Here is an 8,834-nt window from a genome sequence, read left to right on the forward strand (position 1 = left end):
CAAAAGCTACATCACGTTATTTTTATATGATTACTTGGCAACAACAATTTACACGTGACCTTAAAAGTTTGTTTGTCCTCCAAGAAGTTTATTTACATTTTTCAGCTTATTTCAACAGCTTTAGCAAATGCCTACAATTTTGGTAAAAGTACCTGATGGACCCAACAAATTAATAATTAATATCATTAAAAAAATAAATAACAAAAGACATAAAGTCAGGATAATCAGGGAGTGAACAGACCTCAACCAGAAAACAAGGAATTAAAATAAAACTTGTATCCTTGCCCCTTATTATTAATTTTTGCAATATAAGTACCATCAAATTAGCCACATAATTAGTGAAAGCTTCAAACCATTTGTATGTGTGTTTTGCCACTACTCTTGCTTGCTACTTCCTACCACTGATACTGATGTAGAGAGAGTCAGACGTTGCTGGTTAAAGTTCAAATAAACCACTTGTCACAAAACATCCTGTAATAACAGTACTTGTTGATAATTTTAACATAGTAAAAAGTTCCAAATCAAAAATGTCGACTCTACTGCAAGATTTCAAAAAAGGTCCTCTTGACTACTATAGAAACAAAGCTTCGTTTGACTGGAAAAAGTTGAAGACATTTTTGGAAACTGAAGAAGTGATCAAATACCAGGTAAGAATACAATGCACACTCACTCACTACTTACTGATTCTGTATGTAAATCATTTTATATTAATTAGAATGAGCTCTATGAAGAACTGCAGAAATATCCAGACTACCAACCAGACACTATACTCAGCCCCACATTTGATGAACAAAGGCACAGAGCTTGTCGCCAAAATTTCATTTACAAATCAATTGACTTACTCTCAATCAGCCATTTAATACAAAACTTAAAGTATCCTTCTGCAGCCTACAGGATTATGATTCAACTAGCTCCATCTTCAACAATCAAGTTTGGTGTGACTGACTCTTTGTTTTCTAATGTGATTCTAAGTATGGGCTCTGCAAGACATGAACATTTTATGAATGATTCAGAATCAGGCAGGGTAACATTTTAAAATGAACTAACTTTTCAGCATAAGCACTACATTTAAGAAGTGTTGTAGATTATTGGTTGTTACTGTTTGACTGAAATAGCACATGGCAGTAATGCCAAAGGAATGCAAACTACTGCAACATTTGATATAGAGAAACAAAGTTTCATTTTGAGAACGAAAAATTTTGAGTCAGCTAAATGTTGGGCTGGTGGTCTGGGCCAAATGGCTACCCATGCTCTAGTTTATGCCCAGCTTATCACTCAAAATGTTAATCATGGTCTTCACTGCTTTGTTGTACCAATCAGAGATCCTAAAACACTTCGTTCATATCCGGGCATCACTGTAGGAGATTTGGGAGAAAAACTTGGTTTAAATGGCATTGATAATGGGTGAGTACAAGTTTTTTTGAGTGGATGTGTTAATGTGAGGAAAAATTCAGGTTTTTAATGTTCAATGATTATGAAATACCACGGGAAAATTTGCTTAATAAAATTGGAGATGTAACTGAAAAAGGTGAATACATAACTCCATTTAAAGACCCCAATAAACGGCACGGAGCCGCTCTTGGTGCTTTATCAGTGGGACGAGTTACAATAACTGCTTTTTGTGAGGGTTTGGGTGCTAAAGCGTTAACAATTGCTATCAGATACGCAGGTGTTCGCAGGCAGTTTGGTCCTGATGATTCACCTGAAGTTCCACTATTAGAGTACCAAACTCATGTAAGTGTTAAACAAGAAAATCAAGTAATTGTTTAAGGAAAAAAATTGCAGCAATACAGATTATTTCCCTATTTGGCTGCTGCTTATGTACTTAGAATATTCTCAACAAAATTGAATGAGGTGCAGTATCAGTTCTCTATTGACTCAGTATTGGGTTTAAATAAAGAGGAATTGCCTGACAGAGGCACTGAACTACATGTCATATCTTCAGCCTCCAAGCCCATATCTGGATGGACTATGAAAGAAGCTATACAAGAATGTAGGGAAGCTTGTGGAGGACATGGATTCTTAAAAGGTAAGTAAAACAAAACTAATTTACTCTTTTGTTGCTATTCTACTTACTACAGAATCAACAAGACTCATATTGTGATATTCAGTATCATTGATTTTATAAACTTTTCTTATTGCATGTGTATCACATGTACAACCCAATTCAGATATATCAAGAACATTACCCTCTACTGCAGAAAATATTGTTTCAGTACCTGTTTCTTCATCCTCTTTTTCCAACACTACCACCAGTAAACTTTCATCTTTGTCATCAATACCAAACTTTAACAAACTCTGACTAATATTTGAGGAGGGAGATAAGTTAAAAAGAATTTCTGTAAATATACTTTTGGTAGTTCTCTTAGTGCTAGTTAAAGCCTTATTGGCCGCAATAACTACTTGAAATGGATCGCATATTAAAGTGGGCTTAATAATGCAACATTGTAGTTCCCCACTAAGGATTTTCTTCCTCAAGTCTGTAGTATTTTTAACGTTTTCATACAGCTGCATTTTTAACCTTGTCTCGGTAATGGGGTCCAATTCCACTACATGGGTCATGTTTGGTTCAATGTGAGGAGCTGAAAGTAATTAACAGATCAATCAGGTACAAAATGTAGACTTTGAATTAATTACCAGTTCAGGTTTTTTTGATGTTTTCCAAGATACTAATAACAAAATACCGGTTTTGGTAGCTTAAACACACACACAGAAATAAAAACAAGTTTTGAAAAAATTCCGTAAAAGTTTGGTTAAGATCTGGTTTATCTGTTCTCTTCGTCTGGTGTTTGTATTATAAGTGGGCATTTTGCCAATACGTCGATTTTTTTCAGTTGCTGGCATTGGAGATATTCGTAACGATCATGATGCAAACTTAACATACGAAGGTGAAAACCACGTACTTATCCAGCAAACTAGTAACTGGCTATTAAAGATATGGCCAGAGATCTTAAAGGGAGTGAAAATTTCCACTCCCATGAAATCGGCCAACTTTTTAACCAACGCTTTGTCCATTCTGAAAAATACTAGAATACGTCCTAGAAGCGTGGAGGAGTTATGTTTGCCAGAAAGTTAGTTTATTACTTATATGGCAACAGAACTTATATTAAACTTTTTTGTAGCAATTATACCGTTGTATCAATGGTTGACTTGCTATTTATTACAAAAAACTTACAATAGACTGGAAAACGATTTGCAACAAAGAAAAGATTTGTTCTGGGCTAAAAACGACAATCAAGTATTCTACGCTAAGAATCTGTCCTTAGCATTCATACAGGTAGACAACAGGTTGTTATATTATTGCAAAATTTAAACGTGTATAATACGTTGCAGCATCTTATGCTACAAGTAACATTAGAGAAAATTCAAGAAACAGTAGAACCGGAAATCAGAAATGTCTTGCTGAAACTATTCGCACTTTACGCGCTATTTTCACTGGACAAATACCATTTAGGAACCGTATATCAAGGTGGTATTCTAAATGGTACAGACTTGACCACCCTGTTACAAGAGTCAATTTTGAGACTGTGTTCGGAACTGAAGAACGACGCTGTTTCATTGGTTGATGTTTTGGCGCCCCCTGATTTTGTTTTAAATTCCGTTTTGGGAGCATCTGACGGACAAGTGAGTTTTACGACTAATTTTCACCCTCAATTAATTGTTGATAATCATTTTTAGGTTTATAAAAATCTACAAGCTGCAGTGTTCAGTTCTCCGTATGCTATGAGTAGACCAAAATGGTGGCAAGACATTACAAACTGGAAAGAAAATGTCTTAAAAAGTAAATTATAATAAATGCAAATTTTTAACTGAAATAGTATTTTACGTCCATTATATTTTGTTGTTTTTATAGGTTTTATGATTTAGATTTTCTATATGCATAGTCTTGTTTTTTTCAAAATTGTTATATTTGTAGTTATTGATTTTTTATGGATTGTGGGTTTATATAATATTTTTATACTGATGTTTATTATTTCATCGTGACAATATGACATTTATATTTGTTATTATGTTGTAATGTAAATATACATACAAACATATCTTATGGTATTATTGTCTAAAAAATTTGGTAAAAAAATGTTTTGCTGTTTTTATGCGCGGGTATACTATAAAGTCAAAAGATTTATTTTTGTAAAGTAACAATTATAAAAAAAGTGTTGCATCGGCCGGGAATCGAACCCGGGCCGCCCGCGTGGCAGGCGAGCATTCTACCACTGAACCACCGATGCTTGTTTCACTAAAGCACGGGAGTGGAAGAGTTCATACTTAATTAGTACATAAAACCCATATCTCAAAATTATAAAAGTAATTAAAAAATGTCAATTTTTTATGTCAGATGTAAGAATTCTATCAAAAACTAATTATAAAGGAAAGTATTATTTCGTAATAAATATTTAAATTGCATAGACAACTGAGAAACCCTTGACTTGACTTGTTTACGTAGGACAACCCATTTTTAAATTGCAGTTTGCGACTAAAACATTTCACTACGACACAAAAGAAAAGCTTTGTCAATAAAGTCCTCACTAAAATTGCAATAACATTTTTTTTTAATCAAAAATTACTGAAAATAAACAATCAAACGACGATTCTAACCTAATTTTGTCCTACGTCTACCATAAAATAGCTGATGATGTCAGTTAATCCTTTATTTTGAAAAAAAAATGATTTTAGGATATACCTATTTAATTGATTTCCTAATGTACCTTACACATTATCATAAAAACAATAATAAAACTAACTTAATAACACAGATTTTAGAGAGCTATTACTACTAAAAACTAATATAAAAATTACAAATCAAGCCAGGATTGAATGTGTTGTCCAACTTCAACTCTTGCAGCCTTCAACTGCGGTAAATCGTCCTCACTTGGTGGATACATATTGGCACAATGGGCAGTACCTTTAACCAAAATGGCTGGGGCATTCTGACTTACAGTTGAAGTGATACCCAAAGCATGCCATGGATCAACTGTACCATGAACAAACACCACATTATTTACCTCAATGTCCAGGGCACCATACAAAGTATTTGTGCGCTCAGTAACATAATTTAAGTAAGTTTTATTGAATTTTGTACCAAAAATATCCTCACACTGAGTGACTGAGAAATCTAAGGGAAATTTATCAGAAAATATTTGTGGTTTCTTATCTGATGTTTGGTAGAAACCAAATTCATTGCAAGTCTGAAATGTCCATTGGCGACCACCTTCTGATGCTGAAGCTCCCCAACTAGTGTTTTGCATTTCAGCTATCATTTTGTCATACTTGAAATCCAGACAGGTTTGGTTTGTTGCATTTAACATTAACTTATTGAAAGTTGCTAACCTGCTTATTTCTTCTTTTTGAGAAGTGTTGGTCATTATAGAACATACAGTATCTAAAGTAATATTTCCTAATGCAGTACCTTTGGTACTCAATCTGTTGTCTTTATTATATTGGGCAATTCCTGCAAAATTTCCAGCCAAAGTTGTGAAGAAATTGGCCATATCATTTTTATTATCCACACTTTCATCCAGTGGATCACAGAGATTGAATAGAGATGTTAAAGTTCTCTGACCAACTTTATGCTGCAAAAATAAATCAACCTGGGCAATTCCAACCTTAACTGCACTATAACATGATTCATCCAAAGTCCTTAGATCATCAGCTACAACTTGGTAGTAATCTTGAAAGTTTGGAATGGCAAGCAATGGTCCACTAGAACTTACTGAACCATGGATGAGATGAGGATACTTTAGCCTAGCCCAAGCTGCTAAAGATCCTGGATATGACCCTCCAAAAGCTATCCATTTTACTTCAGAAGAGAGATTGTACTCCTCATTCATAACACTAACAAAAACAGCCAAATCTGCTAAAGCTTGCTCACTAGTCAGATATTTTAAATTGTTCACATCTAAATTCTCAGTAGGATGACTCTTTCCATAAAAACGGTGCTCCAATTGGAATAAAATTGCCTTAAACTCTTTAGCATACTCCACCCATTGTCCATTTGTCATCCAAACATCAGTTGCCTCACCCTCACCTCCTATCATAAGAAAAGCCACATTTCTCTTCTCTTTATCCAGAAACTCATCATTGACAAAGTATCTTTGCTGTCATGTTGTTGTGTCTCCCACATCAAAATGATTTAAATTTTGGGTGAACCACTTGGTGAAATTTCTTGAATCACTTTGGAGAACATGGGGAGTTTTTGGTATGCCCAAGTTGCCTCCCACCACTCTACCATTGTGGAAATACCTCCAAGAATGTACATTAGAACAAAATGTTAGACAAATTAATGTGTACAAAAATAAGAGATCCATTTTAGTCTGTAAATGACCAATACTAAACACAAGAGTATTGTTATCACTGGAATGAACCACCACTCATTATCGTAGTTTAAATTTTTATCTTCAGCGACTGGATAAAGTACAAATTTGTTAAATTAGTTTTGCCTAAAGGTCAGTTGCATTATGAATTATGAAATAATGATAATAAAAACAACGTTGCTGTGGTTGCCTATACTGCCTCAAGTCATACATAGGCCGCATTCGTTTTCAAGCTCCATGGAGCGAGCAACGCGTTTTTGACGTCACGATGACGTAATTTGGCAAAAACATAATTTAACTAACTGTCAAATTACGTCATTGTGACGTCGAAACCGCTCTGCTCGTTGTATTGAGCTTGAAAACGAATGCGGCCAAAGTCAATTGAAGATTGAAGCAACAGTTGTCAACTGTCAATGACATTAAATTTTTACTTTTTTTTAACGTCAAAGGGGTCAAAGTTTTTCTCTTTACCTTTTTCGGAATTTCTTCAAAATCTCATTAATTATAAAGAATTGGGTGGCATTACAGCAGTACAAGTTGAGGAAAATTATTATACATAATTTTTATAGCACGGACATTGTATGGTGTGATAGTTAAAGAATACCAGGTTTATTACAGTATCTCACTATGTCTCACCAGACTGGAATTAAAGGTGGGTAATAAAACAATAAACTCAGGTACAAATATTTGATAAAACCAATTTCAGCAAATGAGGAACTGAAAAAGTTTTTCTCCAAATGCAAGGAGGGTAAAATTAGAGTTTTTAAAGTCTGTATAGAAAATGGTAAGAAAGTACCAACTTGTATCACACTTTGCATGTATGTTTTTGAATTTAATTGTAGAGCAACTAGTTTTAAAACAACAGCACAATGAAAAGCATAACTGGGAAAAAGACTATGAAAAATATGTAACATCACTTGTGGAGGAAAATCAGCCCTGTTACATTTTGTATAGGTAACTGTCCTTAACATGTTACACCTACTAAAGTTATCTTGAAAATCCTTTTATTGTAATAGATTAGATGAGAAAAACTCCTTGGGTTATGAATGGTTGTTCATAAGTTGGTCTCCAGACACTGCTCAAGTCCGTCAAAAAATGCTGTATGCTTCAACTAAAGCTACCTTAAAACAAGAGTTTGGCACTTCTCATATCAAGGAAGAGGTTCATGGAACTGTTTTAGTATGTTTTTATATAAGTATCATTTGCTAAAATAACTTTGTGGTATGTACAAATCAGGCAGACATCACTCTGGAAGGTTATAAAAGACATAAAAGAAATGTAGCTGCACCTGCTCCTTTATCAATGAGAGAGGAGGAACTTCAGGAATTGAAGAAAACTGAAGTCAACACAGAGATCAGTATTAATACTAAACAACAAACTTTAGGTGGAGTGGAATTTCCTTTGACAGAGGCAGCAAAACAAGCAATTATAGATATGGCTAGAGGTTCCTATGATTATTTGCAGTTTAGAATAGGTGAATTTAAATTAGGTTTTATTATGTGAGTTTTGGTTTTTTTAAATGTGTTGTTCACAGACATTGCTAAAGAAACTATCCATTTGGTGTGTGCTGAAAATATTATTATTGAAAAACTTCCTTCAAAAATTCCTTCTGAAACTGCCAGGTATCATTTATATAAATTCAAACATACCCATGAAGGAGACTATACTGAAAGTATAGGTTGGTGTTTTATTATTCCAATGTTGTTAAACATGTGTAAACAATAACTTTTTTCAGTATTCATTTATTCTATGCCTGGGTACAACTGTTCTGTTAAAGAGAGGATGTTGTACTCTAGTTGCAAAAATCCCCTAACTGTCACTATTGCAAATTTAGGCTTGGAAATCACAAAAAAGGTAAACTGCTTTGTTTGTGACATACTCTTTTAAATTAACAATATTTAATTATTTTCAGATTGAAATCGACTCAGGCTCTGAACTGACAGAGCAATTTTTATATGAGGAACTTCATCCCACTAACAGCCTGCATAGACCAAAGTTTTCTAGACCAAAAGGTCCACCTGGGCGAGGCCCCAAAAGGCTTACAAAAAACCAATAAACCCTCTTAAAATCAACCTTGCCTTTCCTACATTATTTTTTGGGAATTTTACTGATTGAAAGTGGGTTTTAAGTATTATTATACGCTCAAATAGGACCAGTTTGTTGCTGTTTTAGCTTTATTCTATTTTTCTATCTTTTTAAAAATCGTGCTCAGCTGTATGTTTTTTATTATTTATTATTTTCGTTTATATAGTCTATTATTATCAAATTTGCTTTAAGGTGTGCAAATCAAAATAAATGTAGTCTTACAACAGTAAATTGGTTTTTTATTGACAAGCAGCAAAAAATGCTTTATTAAAAAACTACATTTAATAGAGGAAGATTGTTTGGTCTAAGCCCTAAAGTGTCCTTAAATACATGGGTGCAACCAATGAGTCACATGACTGTTTAACGGTCAAACTATGGTTTTTGCCAAATTATGTCATGATACACGTTAAATAAACGTATGAAGGCATCCTCAGGTCA

The 8,834-nt window shown here is 33.9% G+C and overlaps 4 protein-coding genes and 1 non-coding gene across 5 annotated transcripts; 2 read left to right on the forward strand and 3 right to left on the reverse strand.

Annotated features, from left to right (window-relative positions):
- Window positions 1-77: 77 nt before the first annotated feature.
- On the forward strand, window positions 78-4,040 carry Acox3 (Acyl-CoA oxidase 3). The gene is made up of 9 exons (XM_081978389.1): window positions 78-647; window positions 716-1,024; window positions 1,085-1,404; window positions 1,455-1,734; window positions 1,786-2,029; window positions 2,835-3,071; window positions 3,123-3,277; window positions 3,334-3,624; window positions 3,679-4,040. Exons 1-9 carry the CDS (start codon window positions 528-530, stop codon window positions 3,790-3,792), a joined length of 2,070 nt encoding a protein of 689 aa, XP_081834515.1. The 5' UTR covers window positions 78-527; the 3' UTR covers window positions 3,793-4,040.
- Window positions 2,049-2,794, reverse strand: LOC145728298 (EKC/KEOPS complex subunit TPRKB-like). The gene is made up of 2 exons (XM_081978414.1): window positions 2,638-2,794; window positions 2,049-2,582 (listed from the first exon to the last, which is right to left on the reverse strand). Exon 2 carries the CDS (start codon window positions 2,560-2,562, stop codon window positions 2,050-2,052), a length of 513 nt encoding a protein of 170 aa, XP_081834540.1. The 5' UTR covers window positions 2,563-2,582; window positions 2,638-2,794; the 3' UTR covers window position 2,049.
- Window positions 4,041-4,158: 118 nt separating the features above from the next.
- TRNAG-GCC (transfer RNA glycine (anticodon GCC)) lies at window positions 4,159-4,229 on the reverse strand. The gene has a single exon. It is a non-coding gene; the product is annotated as a tRNA-Gly (tRNA).
- Window positions 4,230-4,634: 405 nt separating this feature from the next.
- On the reverse strand, window positions 4,635-6,485 carry LOC145728293 (putative serine protease F56F10.1). Its single transcript, XM_081978400.1, has one exon. It carries the CDS (start codon window positions 6,033-6,035, stop codon window positions 4,794-4,796), a length of 1,242 nt encoding a protein of 413 aa, XP_081834526.1. The 5' UTR covers window positions 6,036-6,485; the 3' UTR covers window positions 4,635-4,793.
- A 253-nt stretch (window positions 6,486-6,738) lies between these two features.
- Window positions 6,739-8,627, forward strand: twf (twinfilin actin binding protein). The gene is made up of 8 exons (XM_081978404.1): window positions 6,739-6,963; window positions 7,018-7,095; window positions 7,154-7,265; window positions 7,328-7,490; window positions 7,548-7,785; window positions 7,846-7,989; window positions 8,047-8,165; window positions 8,224-8,627. Exons 1-8 carry the CDS (start codon window positions 6,939-6,941, stop codon window positions 8,365-8,367), a joined length of 1,023 nt encoding a protein of 340 aa, XP_081834530.1. The 5' UTR covers window positions 6,739-6,938; the 3' UTR covers window positions 8,368-8,627.
- The last annotated feature ends 207 nt before the right edge of the window (window positions 8,628-8,834 follow it).

The sequence above is a fragment of the Ips typographus genome, linkage group LG4 (genome assembly GCF_016097725.1).
Source record: "Ips typographus isolate SLU linkage group LG4, UJ_Ityp_2.0, whole genome shotgun sequence".
NCBI lineage: Eukaryota > Metazoa > Arthropoda > Insecta > Coleoptera > Curculionidae > Ips > Ips typographus.

Bases quoted from the DNA above. Each gene is read 5' to 3' on its own strand.
- Acox3 (XM_081978389.1), top strand. From the start codon at position 528: ATGTCGACTCTACTGCAAGATTTCAAAAAAGGTCCTCTTGACTACTAT. The intron at 1,025-1,084 runs GTAACATTTTAA...GAAGTGTTGTAG, and splicing joins ATGATTCAGAATCAGGCAGG to ATTATTGGTTGTTACTGTTT. The intron at 1,405-1,454 runs GTGAGTACAAGT...GGAAAAATTCAG, and splicing joins TTAAATGGCATTGATAATGG to GTTTTTAATGTTCAATGATT.
- LOC145728298 (XM_081978414.1), bottom strand. From the start codon at position 2,562: ATGACCCATGTAGTGGAATTGGACCCCATTACCGAGACAAGGTTAAAA.
- LOC145728293 (XM_081978400.1), bottom strand. From the start codon at position 6,035: ATGATAGGAGGTGAGGGTGAGGCAACTGATGTTTGGATGACAAATGGA.
- twf (XM_081978404.1), top strand. From the start codon at position 6,939: ATGTCTCACCAGACTGGAATTAAAG. The intron at 7,491-7,547 runs GTATGTTTTTAT...TGTACAAATCAG, and splicing joins AGGTTCATGGAACTGTTTTA to GCAGACATCACTCTGGAAGG. The intron at 7,786-7,845 runs GTGAATTTAAAT...TGTTGTTCACAG, and splicing joins TTATTTGCAGTTTAGAATAG to ACATTGCTAAAGAAACTATC.